Raw genomic sequence first — 13,993 nt, forward strand, 5'->3', positions numbered from 1 at the left:
GTACTGACTCTTTTTGCCAGAACTGTTCAGACACACTTAGCCCTCAAGTAATTTATATATCTTTTTTAATTCTCTCTTTGTATACTTCAGTTAGCACTGGAAGATTGTGCATCACTTTAAGGGTGCAGTAGAAAACAACCATTACCTACATTTACTTATAAACCTCATCTAAGGAATTTATAAAAGCACTAAGTATGACTATTCTGAAACGTGAAATATAATCCTTTTAATTTAAATGCCATCAAAGTGCTAGTCTTACTCAAGTACCTAGAGATGCTCTGAAATTTGGAACTTCCACACACTGTCAAAAATATCCTGCAACTGTGAATTCCACAAGTTAAGGTGTCATTTAAAAATTAGTTTTCTTATAGGAACATTCTTATAGGAATTACTAAATTCTTAAGCCAAAGTTTGGCAACCTTGACATACTGAAGTCATGGGGGTTGCTTGAAGGCTCAAACACCCCAACCTGGGGTCTGGCACCTGGCAGGATCACAATCCCCAAGGACACTGCATTTTCAGGCATTTTTCTTCCCAAGAAAATTAAAAATATATAAAGTCACTGTGGTTCTTCAGCTTAATTAAACACACACTATTACAAATGGAACTGGTGGGATGTACCAGCAATCCCACTCCCCCCACACCAATGGAGTGCTGAGGCCACCTAGGAAAGTATTTCAAGATGAGCAAGTGACAAAAGCCTGGTTTAGCCTCCACATGCCTATGGTGGGCTCTGGGAGAGGCAGAATTCACAAGGACATGTCAAGTTACTGACACTTTTGAAGCCTAGCAAGGTTAGTCCAGCAGTGGATGGTAACTTTTGCTTGGACTTCTTCCCATGTGCAGCACCCAGACACAGCTCCCACCACAAAGGGAAGCCCCATAGGGCTGTAGCCAGCTGCCTGCTGAGCCCAGCCTTGCTGCTACCACTGCAGTGTGCAAAGCAAAGGGATTTTCCAGGCTTACCACAAGCACTGTGTTTCTGGCACTCTTACCCATCAGTGCTTACCTTACCAACCTAAACAGCATCCTCTAAACAAATAAGTTTTCACTTGCTTGGAGTTGAGGGGGCAAAAAGAAATTCCAAGGGGTAAGCATTTAAAATCACACATTTCCAACTCAGTTGCTTACCCCCAGAGCAAAAACCCTAAAGGCTGAGCACAGGCTGCCACCACTTCCCCTCAGACTGACATCAGCAGAGTTTGCTTTCCTGATGAGGTGTTGTGTGCACGAGGAGTTTAGCAAAGGCCACTGTGACTGCTCACAGCAAAGAGGCTCTCATCAGAACTGAAAACGGGCAGTGAGCCCCTGCTGAAAGCTCTGAATAATTGAGGAAAGCATAAATGCAAACATTAGACTTCTCCCTGTCACATTTCATTACTGCAAGGCTCTGTGCTCAGCTATGGCTGAGAAGGGCCTGTCCCCCTGGAATGTGGTCAGAGCTTGGCCACGCTGAGCCCCATTCAGCACATCAGCCCCTCCATCCTTCACCACTGACAGCAGCATCCCCCACCCCACAGAGGAGCTCGTGTGTGTGAGCTTGGCAACAGTGACAACTGCTGCATGAGGCAGACTCAGCAAAGCCAGAGAAAGATCAACAGTCCCAAAAGAGGATCAACAGATGGGTCACAGGAGGGGAGCAACAAACATCCGCCAGGGCCTGAAACAAAGCCCCTGTGGTGATGGCAGCTTTAGTCACAAAGGGCAGAACATGGCAGAATGGTACAGAGACTGACTGGGACTGGAAAAGATGGCATCCCAGGTACATGGCTGTGGGGCATGGCATGTGGACCATTTGCTCTTTGTGGGATACTGCTTTTTAACAGCTGATGTTCTTCTCAATCCCTTCCCTGTGCAAGGGCTGTACTTCAGCACCAGCCCTTCAGGGTGGGAGCCCATCTCCCTGTCTGCACCCTGCCTGCCTCTGCTGCCCCCCACTCCAGACAGCAGCACTCACTGGCCTCCCTGGCAGACACCAGCCTGTCCCATGCAGCTCTGCCTGTGCTACTGCCAGGACTGGAAGGAAGCAGGGACCCTGCTCAAGTTTGCCAGCTCTCCATTTGGCCAGCAATCCTGCTTCCTTGGCCTGGCTGAAATATTCATAACTACCTCTCTGTGTGAAGTCTCAACTCCATTAACACTCAGGGAAGTTTAGCATGATAAATTTTTCAGTGGCAGCTTTATTTTTGGCCAAGTCACACAAGGATGAGGAAGGAAGTCTCTTTAGGGGTGGAGAGCAGGGAAGTTGTCAAACTGATCCTTAACCTGCTAGGAACAGCACATCTGCAACTCCTGACACAGCACATAACACAGCAACTTTTAAACTTTAAGCACAGCAACTCTTCCTTCCTGTCCTTCCAACCCAGGGACAGTGCCCAAATGCAACGATTTCCTGGGGCAGAAAAATGCTCTAATGAATGTCTCCTTTTTCTCCTGACACACTCACAAGCCTCTTACCTTCCCCCTCTCACCAGAAGTTATATCAGAGCCTTCAGAAACTATTTCTGAAACAACCATGAGCTTGGTCCCAGCTGCCTCACTAGGCACAGCCAAGGCCTTGAGCCCAGGCAGCAGCAGCACCCACCAACACTGCTGCAGGAAACAGCAGCATTTCAGGAAATGGAACTGCTCCAGAGACTTGGCAGTTCACAGCCATCCAAACTCTTGTACTGACATGGCCCTCTCCATGTGGCACCTCACCTCCATAAGCTTCCCAGTCTGACCTCACACCCTCCCCCCCAATGACAGGCCAAATGAAAATATGTTCTACTCCTAGCCTATGTCCCAAAGCCCTGGCCCACTTTATCAAAGAGATTAACAGCCTCCAGGTTCTCTTTGCTTGTCCTTCCCAAGGTCTGTTCTGCTCCTTACCTGCAGAGCTTTTTCATCCAGCATTTGGTGTTTGCTCTGAATCTTGTGTCTTGGCCATTTCTGTTTAGCTGGGTCTTCTGCACCAGCAAAAATTGAACTGTACTCCTGCAGCCGTTCAGGGGCTGGATACTTGGCACTGGAAAATACCTATGGAGAAACAAGGAGGGACTAAAAAATCCCAACAACTAGGCAATCCTACAATGCAGAAACACCTGGAGAGGAGCAAACATGCAACCTGTGCTGCCAGTGGGAATGGACAGCCTTGGAGTCAACAGGCTCCTAAGGGCTATGTGAACAAATCCAAATATGCATGGGCTGCCACTTCTGAAACTGGAATTGCCAGAGCTTTTCTCTCTCTCTAAAAGGACTAGGAGATCACTGGCAGGAAAGGAGTTGGGAATACTGTATAAAATGGAGCAAGAATGGGGAAAGAAGGATTTTCACCAGTTTTACATGGCTCAATGGGATTAAGATACACTAAAGGGAGTCTCTCTGACAGCAGCTTTCACTCAAATAAGTGTCTATGAGCCTGAAGTGAAGGAGTTAGTTAGGCTTAGCTCAGCACATTCTTTTCTCTTTCTCAGGAAGCAGCTGGGACAGAAACCTCTAAAGGCTACATAAAGCCTGGAGCTGTGTGGCTCATGGGTCTAAAATTCATCCACTGGCCAAGTCAGGAATGGGATTCTCACCACAATCCTGCTCAGCAGTAAGGCATGGAGAGGTGAGTGGGCAGCAGCTGTAGCAGCTGAGCACCTTTTCTTCTCCAGAGCTTATGCCAGGAGTAAAGAAAGAAGGAAGACAAGAGGCCATGCAGCCTTCACTGAAGTCACTACCTTAATAGCCTTCTTGCTGCCCTTTATCTTCTCAATCTTGGCCTGGGCAAGGGTGACTCTCTCCCCAATCGCCCGGAGCTGTGCCCGGCTGGCCTCCACCCGCTGAGAGATCCTAGGAAGGAGGCAAGAACACTTCTTGAGCTGAACAATCAGTGGCTCTTTTCAAAACAGCAGTTCCCAGCCCCTCAGAGAAGGATGTGAATCCCAGGGGAGTGGGTTGTTTCACAGTGAAAAACAGTGATGGTTGAGCCATGCTTGTATCCATCCCATTGAGAGCTTTAGGTACTCCAACATGAAGTAGGATTAATCCATGACTCACAGCATGATGTTCCTGTGGCTGTTTGGGGCACAGAAAGATGGAAAACTCTCAACAGACACAGCATTGATAACACAGGGATGATTTAATTATTGCTCAGCTTAGAGTCAAGGCCTTTTCTGCCTCTCAGCCCACCACAAGGAGCTGGGAGGGGACACAGCCAGGACACCTGATCCCAACTGACCCAAGGGATGTTCCAGACCACATGGCATCATGCTCAGCATAGAAACTAGGCAGAAAGTTGGCTGGGGTCCACTGCTTGCGGAATGACAAGCTTCATCAAGTTGGTGGTGAGCAATTGTTTTTATTTGCATCACTTGTCTTTCTGGTGTTGTATTCCTCTCTCTTTTTCATTATTTTCCTTTACATCACATTACATTACATCATCACTATTATTATTATTATTTAATTTACCTGTTTTTATCTCAACCCATACCCTAGATCAGCATCAGAATGCTTTGGGATGCTGGGAGCAGGCATCAGCTACAGCTAATGATGGAGTCACCTTCTCAAAGAGGCCTCCTTTCCCATGCATAACCAGCAGATTCTCCTCAGCCACAAGGGCAAAAGCTGGAAAGTCTTGTGAACTTTCACCCCAGTTCCACTGGATCATTCTGTGCCTCTGAAAAGCAATCTCAAGCATTGTCTTGAAATTTCACCAAGAGTCTCTCTTTGCTTTTGAGGAGAGAGCTCTCATGCTCTTTTTCTGCTCTGCCTAATTCCCTTCAGTAATGAATTTGAGATCAGCAGTGATCCATGATTCCCAATTCCAAACTGTACCAAATCCATCTTTTCCAGTATTTCCATATATATATATTTGGACAGCACATTCTCTATTATAGTATAGAAATATAAAGCCCCCCCTCAATGCAGATAGTGAAAAACAGCCAGAACAAGCAGCCTGTTCTCCTTGTACCATTCTAAAAAAAAACCCTCACTTTCTCTAAACTTGAAGTATTTCTATTTGTTTATAGCCATGCTCTCCTCTTCCTGGAGGCATGAAAAATTCCTCCTTATGCATATGGCATGATAGCACACAGCCTGTTTCTACCTTACTTTGCTTGGAGTGGGAGATGAGCAAAATTGAACCTCATGAGATTCTCCCTCTCAGAATTATTCTCCATTACCCCATTTTATTTTAAACACAGTCTAACAGCTTGTATTTTGTACCAACACTGAGTACAAATCTGTTCATGATTTCCTTCCCACACCCTCCCTCTGCCTCAGTGGAGTAAGTTCATATCACTTTTACACTTGATAGGTTCTCAGAGTAGTTTCTGTTGTTCCTTTCAGTCTGCATTTCCTAGCACCTGTCTGCAGCAAATTTCATGTGTCACAGGGCTGTCCCATTGCCTTGTTTTGTTCAAGTGTGAGATGCCTCTGAAGGACCTAAATCTTTCCTAACTGCTCTCACCAGCACATTTTCCCACCTCACAGTTCACCTCTTTTCTAGAGGTTTCATAATTGTATTGATTGACACTATTTCCAGTACTGCTCTCCAGGGGCATCTGACTATTTTTGCTTCCTTCAAAGCTGAAAAAACTGAGTCATTTATTTCTGCTTTGCTGCTCTCCCTCAAATCAATGATGCAATTTTCTCTCTCACCTGAGAGTAGACCTCTCTCCTAGAAGAACTCCACAAAGCTTTCCTGAAGCTCCAAATAAAAGTGAGGTATCAATTGCCTTTTAGCCAGTACCCTGCTGACTTCCAGACACAATTTTCAGGATCTGACAAGGCACATGTTTCTCCCCCAGAAGGAAGTGCTAAGCAAATAGTTATGCAAGCTCAGGCCTGGAAACCAGTAAGTGTTCTCGTCTCTTTCACTTCATGAATGTGAGTGGGTCCAGTGAAGCAAACACCTCCCTCACTCCCTTTCCTGCCCCACATTATCCCCAGTGTTTCACCAACCTCTTCCCTTCCCTCAAAGACAAAGAAAACAAAAAGAGGGCAGACATCCAACCCCACTGCCCACAAAATATCATCAGTGAAAGGAGACCATCTCAGGCAGACAGCCTGCTCCCAGCACAAGCTGGGCAAGTTGTCCAGTGCCAGCTCAGGTGTTTCAAACCATGATGGATCTTCTCTCTGAGGCACCCTGTACATTCTCCTGTGATCTCCTGCTCAAGGATTTGACAGGCCAAATCCCACTGACCTTATAAGATCTGCAAAGAAACCTTCACCTGAGATGGTACACATGCAGGCCCACAACACAGAAGGCATACATATCAGTCTACAGATTAATTTATTTGTTGCTGAACAAGATAACTTTGAAATAAAAATGAAACCCCCTCAATCCAACCAATCCAAATTCCATGTGTACAGGCTCCTAGAGGTGCATGACTGTTAGCATGAACGGCTCAAGATAGAGCTGAATGTGTTAGTTAGAAGACATAATACACCATATACCTTACCAGAAAAAATACATGGAGAAAACCTCCTCATGTTTGATCAACTATTTGTACTGCTGTGGAAACTGAACTTACTCAAAGGACTCAACCAGTTTTTGTAAAGAAAGGGAACAGGAAGGAAGGGATGGAGGGATATGGCTGAGGATTTCAGGGGCAGTGCTGGAGGAAAGGTGTCATTCAGACCTTAACTTCCATTAAAGGGAAGACAAGGACAATTAGGACAAGAGGGATTAAGTTTAATAAAATGGCCCAGTACTGCTTCTCAAAACCACCATGAGCATCTGAACCTACCCCATGCCTATTTTCTTAGTCATTGCTGTGTTATTTTGCTCTCAGTGCTCTTTTCTGCTTGAGAAATGCCTTTAGTTAAATTCAATATGACTTTGGAGTTGCAAAGAAGCAGGAGGCTACAGCCCCTCCCTTTCAGCAGGATGTGCTTCATTCAGGACAAGTGAAAGAGGGGGGTCTGTGAAAAAGAAGAATACATCACCTACCTTCCAATGCTGGGCACTGAGCCAAATCAACCTTCCCCTCCCAGTGTTTTTCTTTGGGGAAGCAATACACATGGCAGATTAAGTCTATCTACTGGATTATCTCTTAATCCATACAGACTTTTATTTTTTGATCGAAGCAGATATTAAAGCCAACCTTTCAGCTGCTTTGATTCAAGCTTTCACTTTCTCTTGTCCCTCTGAAATATTTTTGCCCTCAAGCCCTCTGCACTTCACCCCCAACTTAGCTCTTGTTTCTCCTTTGTCCTAAAATCCTCATCCTGCTGTGTTTAAGCCACTCTCCATTTTACAGGCAATTTTCTCCAACACCCACAGCAAGTTCCAGGAATACTTCCTCCCAATTCTTGGGAACCCCTTGAGGGCCTCTCTTGCTGGCCCCCTATCCTCTGTCCCATCTGCAACCACAGAGCACATCTTTCCTCTTACTCTGTTATAACTCCTCTGATAAATCTCACATTCAGGTGGCTACTGAAAGACTTTCTCTGCTGTGTCTGTGTCTATTCATGGTGGAAAATTCACTGTTTCCTTACTCCCACAGGAAAAAGATTTGAGGCATTAGGAATCTGGCATCCAGGACACTGGATACTGCCTGATGGTACTGTCAGCACTGGCAATAATGCTACATTTGTATGCGAGTCTCCAAGCACTCCACAGTGCCAACCAAAAAAATGGTGATTTTTATCATCTATATCTGCTAAGGATCAGACAGCAACAGAAAAATAGTTTAAAATCAGAGAAGGTTTAAAGATAGGCCAACAGATTCCAAGACCAGTGTCTGAGAAAGACAGAATTCCTCTGTAAGGAAGTATCAGAGCAGCCAGAGACCCTTTGCTTTCTACGTTGAATGTCCATGTCACCCAAAAGTGACAGGGATGACAAAACTTCTGAAATGAAGAGGAGAGAGGACAGGCAAGCTGCACACCAAGGTGAACGAGAAAGGTTAGGCAACAGAGGCTGGAGCAAACCTCTCTAGAATACCAAACAACTTCATTTTCATGTCTGAAGTATAAAAGTAAGTGATCAACCAAGGAGAAAGAACATTACAGAGCAGAATGAGAAATGAAGTTGCACAGGAGGATAAGGCAGATGAAGTATTAAATTACTTTTTCCTTAAATGAGGACTGTACACATCACAGAAAATCAGGCTTCTCATCACCTCCCAGCCCAAGCTCCAAGCCTTAGAGATAGCAGGGTGATGCTTGGCACTGCTGTTCTAAACTTCAGGGTACATATAGTAAATTTATTCTATAAAACCTTGGCTTCTTGCCTAAAAGTCAAGCTACCTTTTTTTTTTTTTTTTTTCTTTTTGCCAAATGACGTATGCTTTTATTAAATTTCTCCCTTACTGCAGGAGGCATGAATAAGAAGGGATTGAGTTTATGGTTCTTGTATTTAATTTTGTTCTCAGACACTCCAAGCAGCAGGTACTGGAGCAGGGTAACAAGGAAAGAAAGTGTCAAAATGAACACTGTGAGAAGCCCACTCCCCACTCTAACTCAGTGCCTCTACCCCTGCAGCTGGCAACATCTCAGGATCAAGATGGGGAGAGCGAAGGAAAGTCTGGTAAGACACGTAAGGTTTACAGTGATCCAGGGAAGCATTCAAAATCAGCTCACAAAGCCAATTCACCTCAAAAGTTTGAAAGGCAAAAAGGAAAAATACATACTCTTATGAAGAGCCAAACACATTCAACCACTCACAGAAAGATCAACTTGTTTGCTTTCTGCTCTTCTCTCTCCATATTTAAGCAGTTTTTAAAGTCTTACTTCTTATCTGAGTAAGTGTAATCAGAAACTGTCATCATCCAGCATCTCTGACAGAAAGAAGTCCCAAGTGAGGCTGTGCAATCAACGTTCCTTCCTCCATTAAGGGTTTGGGTATTATACTAATTAATGTTTATCTCACTCTGATTGCTCCTCGAGCCTGATTTGCAGGTGTTTCAGCATTTGCATATTGCCCTGTTCCTGTGATGCTGAAAGGTCTTGCAGATTTGAGAGTGATCAAGGTTGCCAGGTTATCCTCAGCAGGATCCAGCATATATCACTCTCCACAGGTCATGTTCTCACAAAAAAAATATTTCATTTTGATTTTTAATCTCTCATTTCAGAAGGCACTCCCACTACTGTGAATTAAGTGTATGAAAAAACTGGAAACTTAGAATTTTGACCTACCATCACAGCATCATTCTCCCTCTTCCCCTGCAGCTTACTCTCCTCCCCAGAAAAGCAGCTTCTCTTTTTTTCTTTGTAGAAAAAGGTCACAAACAAGTTCTTCTTTAACCTTCCAAGCCTTTTACTTGTCTCATACCACTGACTGGTCTGAAAGCAGATGCACTTTTATTTCTTTAGAAGAAATATATATTAAATAGAAAATCAGTGTATACTATGCAGAAAGTCTGCAAATAAAGTACACCATAAGATCTTTAAACTATACAGGCTACTTTTGGTCACTCTACTTGTCCATTAACAGTGTCAATATACATCTACAACACAGGTCCTACCATCACAGTGACAACTTTTGGGAAAGATGACTTTAGGAACTCCATTACTTCTAGAAGAAGCAATGGAAAAAATGGTTCTTTACCAGTACTGCTGGAGTTTCACAGGTGACCTTTTGATCTCCTCCACTGGCAGTGGAATTGCTTCCCAAAGCAGCAGGCACAGGAAGAGTCTTGAGATATTAGGCAGCTGATGATAGTCAGCATAGAATCACAGAATCATAGAATAGCTTGGCTTGGAAGCGACCCAGTCATCTTCAGATGAACAAGCTGGTCAGAGCCTCGGCCAACCTGGCCTTGAATACTCTGAGCAACCTGTTCTGGTGTTTCACCAGCCTCATCACAGAACATGTCTTCACTACATTTAGTCTGAACCTACCCTCTTAATTTAAAACCAGTACTCCTTGTCCTTTCACAACAGGCTAAGACGTTTGTCCTCGTGTTTCTTATGAGCCCCTTAGGTACTGACAGGCTGCAATGAGGTCTTCTCCAAATCATCTCTTCTCCAGGCTGAACAACCCCAGCTCTCTCAGCCCTTCCTCAGAGGAGAGGAGTTGTAGTAACTGATACTAGTACTGTAACCAGTAAAAGTTAATAGTGAAGTATATTTTGTTATCTTTAGAGTTTCCACTCATCCTTGAAAAATTTCTTAAGTATTTACTCACTGAAGCTTAATCTTTTGTAGTAATAGCCTTAAGTGTTTTCAGTTTTGTTCTTTTTTTTTTAATCACTTGTCAAAGGAGGGCTAATCCTGTTTGGACAGAATTTTACAAGGCTGTCAAAAATAAATTTTGTTTCCATGTTGCTCGAAGTAATAGATCATACTTGGCAGATAGCTTGAGAAGGTGTTTTGGCACCTTGTAACCTTAAATTAATCAACTGTGTGTACACAAAGATTAGGTTTCTCATTCTCCCATCAAAGCTCCATTCTCAGGCTAGCCAAAGATCTTCCTCCCTGTTCCCATTGAAAAGAAAATGTGTATACACTACAGAGCCACAGCAAACATAAGCAGTGCAGAAATGCCCAGGTGACCCTGTTGTGAACTGTATCTGGGGTAGGGAGAGCTAATGTCTTTGAAAAGACCTGAGATTCCTCTGGATCACTGACGGTACCACGTCTGATTCTACACAGACAATATTTCTGTTACACAGCTCACTCTTATTTGACATTATGCTCCAGTTTCCCTATCAGCAACAGTTACAGGAGGCAAATCAGCCTGGACTGAAATTGCTGATCTGTGCCCTCTCTCAAGTAGAGCAGCAAGAGAAGTTCATAAGCCACCAGCCAGAAATACTGTTTCTTCTGAGCTTCACCTGAAGGTAGCAACAGCAGGAGAGGAGCACAGACAGGCAGCCACCCCAGCCCTTTTAGGCTGTGCCTCACTTGACCAAAGATAAATTGCCATGATCATGTGGGAGGAATGAAATTTGCAGAGCCTTCCTCCGCCCTGGCCAGGCAGTCAGGAAGTTTCTCTTTATTCCTAGCTTTCCCCCATGCCTTCCAAATGGTTTTATATCAGTTTTCTTCAGGTAAGTAGTACTCAGTTACACAAATGTAACAAAACACAAAGAAGAGAGCATCTCTTAAGGTCTTCCCCTGATGTAAGGCTGAAAATATCAGGAAAGCTGAGCTCCCACTCCTTTATTGGGATGGAGGTTTCTCATACTGTGACAGCACACAGCACAAACACTGCTCTTAGTCTGTTCATCTCACCAAAACAAGTCATTGTCATCAAGAATAGGAATGCTGAGCAAAACATGCCTGCCTCCAGAGCAGAAAATGATTCCTGGTGATAGCAGTTCCCATTCTCACCGTTCTCCAAGAAAAGCACTGCTTTTCTTTGCATTTAATCAAATATCCTCACAACTTCATAGCTTTTCACCCAAAGATCTCCAAGCAATTTCCAAGTGTTAATTAAGTCTTGGTTGCTCGTGAAACCAAGAGTGGAATCATTTGTTCCCCGGAACAAAGAAAACCTAGGCAAATTCACAGTACAGTCTCAACAGATCAGATTTTCAGTCCATTATTCACTAACTCAAACAATTTTGCATTAATTCACAGGACTTAGCACATATTTTTCAGTAGCTGCTTAATTTCCCATTTTACTGAGTTTAAGGCCACTTGTGCAGGTTCATCTGCCCTTTTCAATGTCTCGCCATCCCACTGTTGCTCACCAGAATAAACTACAGCCAGCAAGAACTGACACAAAACACTGACAATTCTCTCACCACCACTACTTCTTTCTTGTGATCCAAGATGTAGCATTTACCCACATTTAGGACACATGTTTACCAGTAAAGGTTTTTGCATTGACTTGAAATTTTCTCCACTTCCAAGCAGCTGATGGCAATCACATGAAATTTTACTTGCAGGTCACAAGTTGAACCCTTCAGTCTCCTTTTCAATAAAGTATATCTAAAAGCTGTCATTTACAAGCTAGTGCTTACTCTATAAAAACTGCTCTCCTGCACAGCTGGACTTGAATATTCAGGAGAAGGAAAGCCCAACCAAGAAAAAGGACTTGGTACCATAAAATGTCTGTTTAAAGACAACTACACCTCATGTCTTCTCAGAACTCTTACTTCCTTTCTGACTTTGATCACATAATAAGGGTCTGCCTCTGTGGTCTTCCCTCACTGTGCTGACCTGTTGAAGATGTAATCAGATACTTGGTAAATGACCAAACTGGCCTTTGAAGCATGACTTGGAATAAGCAGATCATTATTCTGTTTTGCACTCAGCACTATGTTTCTGCTTATCATGTTTGTTGCAGTGATCCCTGTACTTTTCAAGAGCTTATATCTCAGTGAAAATTCTATTTCCTTGCACTCACTGCTTCTGCTCAGCAATGACCCTCTTCAGTATCCTGCCAGAACTAGTGGGGATTTCCAAGATCCACCCAAAATTTTGCTACAATTAAAACAAGTCCAGCTTCATAAGATAGACTTTCTCAGAAACAGTGGCCCTTTGCCAGTTACAAAATCTCCTTGTTAATTTAGCCTTTCCCTTTCTTACCTCTGCTTTCAAAGTGACCTTCTCTTAACAGATCTTCTTTCCAAACAGACCTCCTTCTCTTAAAGGAAAGATTTCTTCACATATTTTTTTTGCAAATAAAGTTTTTTATTTAATATTTACTCTTTAGAAACAGAGGTTGTTTAGTGTTCTTTCTTCATTTTCCTACAATCAGTTGCAGTCACACTCAAATCTCAAAAGTCACCGTGTATGATATGCCCATCAACAAGCTAATTTGACTGTGCTTCTTTAACAAATCAGAACAACTCTTTATGACACCTTATCCTTCTAACACCTTTCCTGAATGATTACAGCATTTTGTTACTTTCTTGAGGGATTTCTAGTTACTCTTTCCCCAAAAACTTTGGGCCACAGGCAGAGATTCTCCTAACAGCATCAAAAAGCAGATATCTCTGTGCTTGCACTGACAGCTGCTCTGTCATTTCAATGAAACAGTCTGAGGCACATCAGTGATCAGACACCTTGAGAATTGGTCTAGACACATGATTTCATTTCCCCCACTGTCATTTTAAAAATCGTCCTTCCCATGCACTAACTCACAATTAGTCACTAAGAATGGAAACACTATCCTCACAGTAATACCAGAACAAATTCATATAGTGTACCTTCCAAACCTCCTTCTCCACCCCAAAACTGCCAGAACTGTAAATTCATACCCTTTAATAGCTTAAATCCAGGATGTCACTCTCAAAAGTACTGTTGAAGCAAAACCAAACTACCCAGTCACTGGGACAAAACAACAGAGAGAACTGCACTGTGGAGACACCATGAACTTCCTTGCTTTTTGGTCCTGAGCTACTGGAATGTTATATATATATATATATATATATATGTGTGTATATACATTGGAATGTTATATACATATATATGTCACAGACAACCAGAAGGCTATTCCTACTGCACTCACACAGAGCAGAACTGCAACAGCTTTACCTCCTCTTCTAAAAGGAATGTCTTGTTATGCTTCTTAGGCCCATCAAACATGTTTTCAGATTCAGCTTTGCTGGTCAATCTAAAACAAGAGTCCTAGAGAAAATTAAATGCAAATACCTGGTTTTATAATGCACATTAATCCGGAATAAGGATCATATTCTTGGATGAATTAAGAAAGGAATCCAATTCACCATGCTGTGCCAGGGAGAATAGGGGATAAAAATTATTAATGGCACAGCATGGTGAATTCCTTCAATAAAATGTTTGGTGGATTTAGAGGAGGGGATGAAAGTTTCTGGAGCCTGAATTAAAGAATTTGGATGGTATAGTGTGTGAAAGAGAAACCCCAGGTGGGTAATTTAGGTTCTGGAAGATGTAGATGGAAGAAAATCAGAAACTCCTTCATTAGCACCTACAAATAGGTCTCCTGTCTCCAAAAGCACTGCTCTGTCTCTGCTGTCAGTTGCATTTACACCTAAACCCTTACAACCTTCCCCATTTGCAAAATCCAACAGCACCACGGCAAGACAGAAAGAAGCACCATGGAAAGGGAATTTAATGCACCAGTCATGTGTGAAGAACAGACCTT

The 13,993-nt window shown here is 43.2% G+C and overlaps 1 protein-coding gene across 3 annotated transcripts in view; it reads right to left on the bottom strand.

The window, feature by feature from the left end:
• WASHC1 (WASH complex subunit 1) overlaps positions 1–13,993 on the bottom strand; it is a 37,412-nt gene that overhangs the window by 7,290 nt on the left and 16,129 nt on the right. For all 3 annotated transcript variants that reach the window (XM_036400987.2, XM_036400988.2, XM_036400985.2), the window contains 2 exons: positions 3,705–3,816; positions 2,872–3,018 (listed from right to left, as the gene is read on the bottom strand). In XM_036400987.2, the coding sequence (XP_036256880.1) occupies positions 2,872–3,018; positions 3,705–3,816 (259 nt within the window). The remainder of the gene's footprint in view (positions 1–2,871; positions 3,019–3,704; positions 3,817–13,993) is intronic.

This window comes from Molothrus ater, chromosome 5, assembly GCF_012460135.2.
Source record: "Molothrus ater isolate BHLD 08-10-18 breed brown headed cowbird chromosome 5, BPBGC_Mater_1.1, whole genome shotgun sequence".
Lineage (NCBI taxonomy): Eukaryota > Metazoa > Chordata > Aves > Passeriformes > Icteridae > Molothrus > Molothrus ater.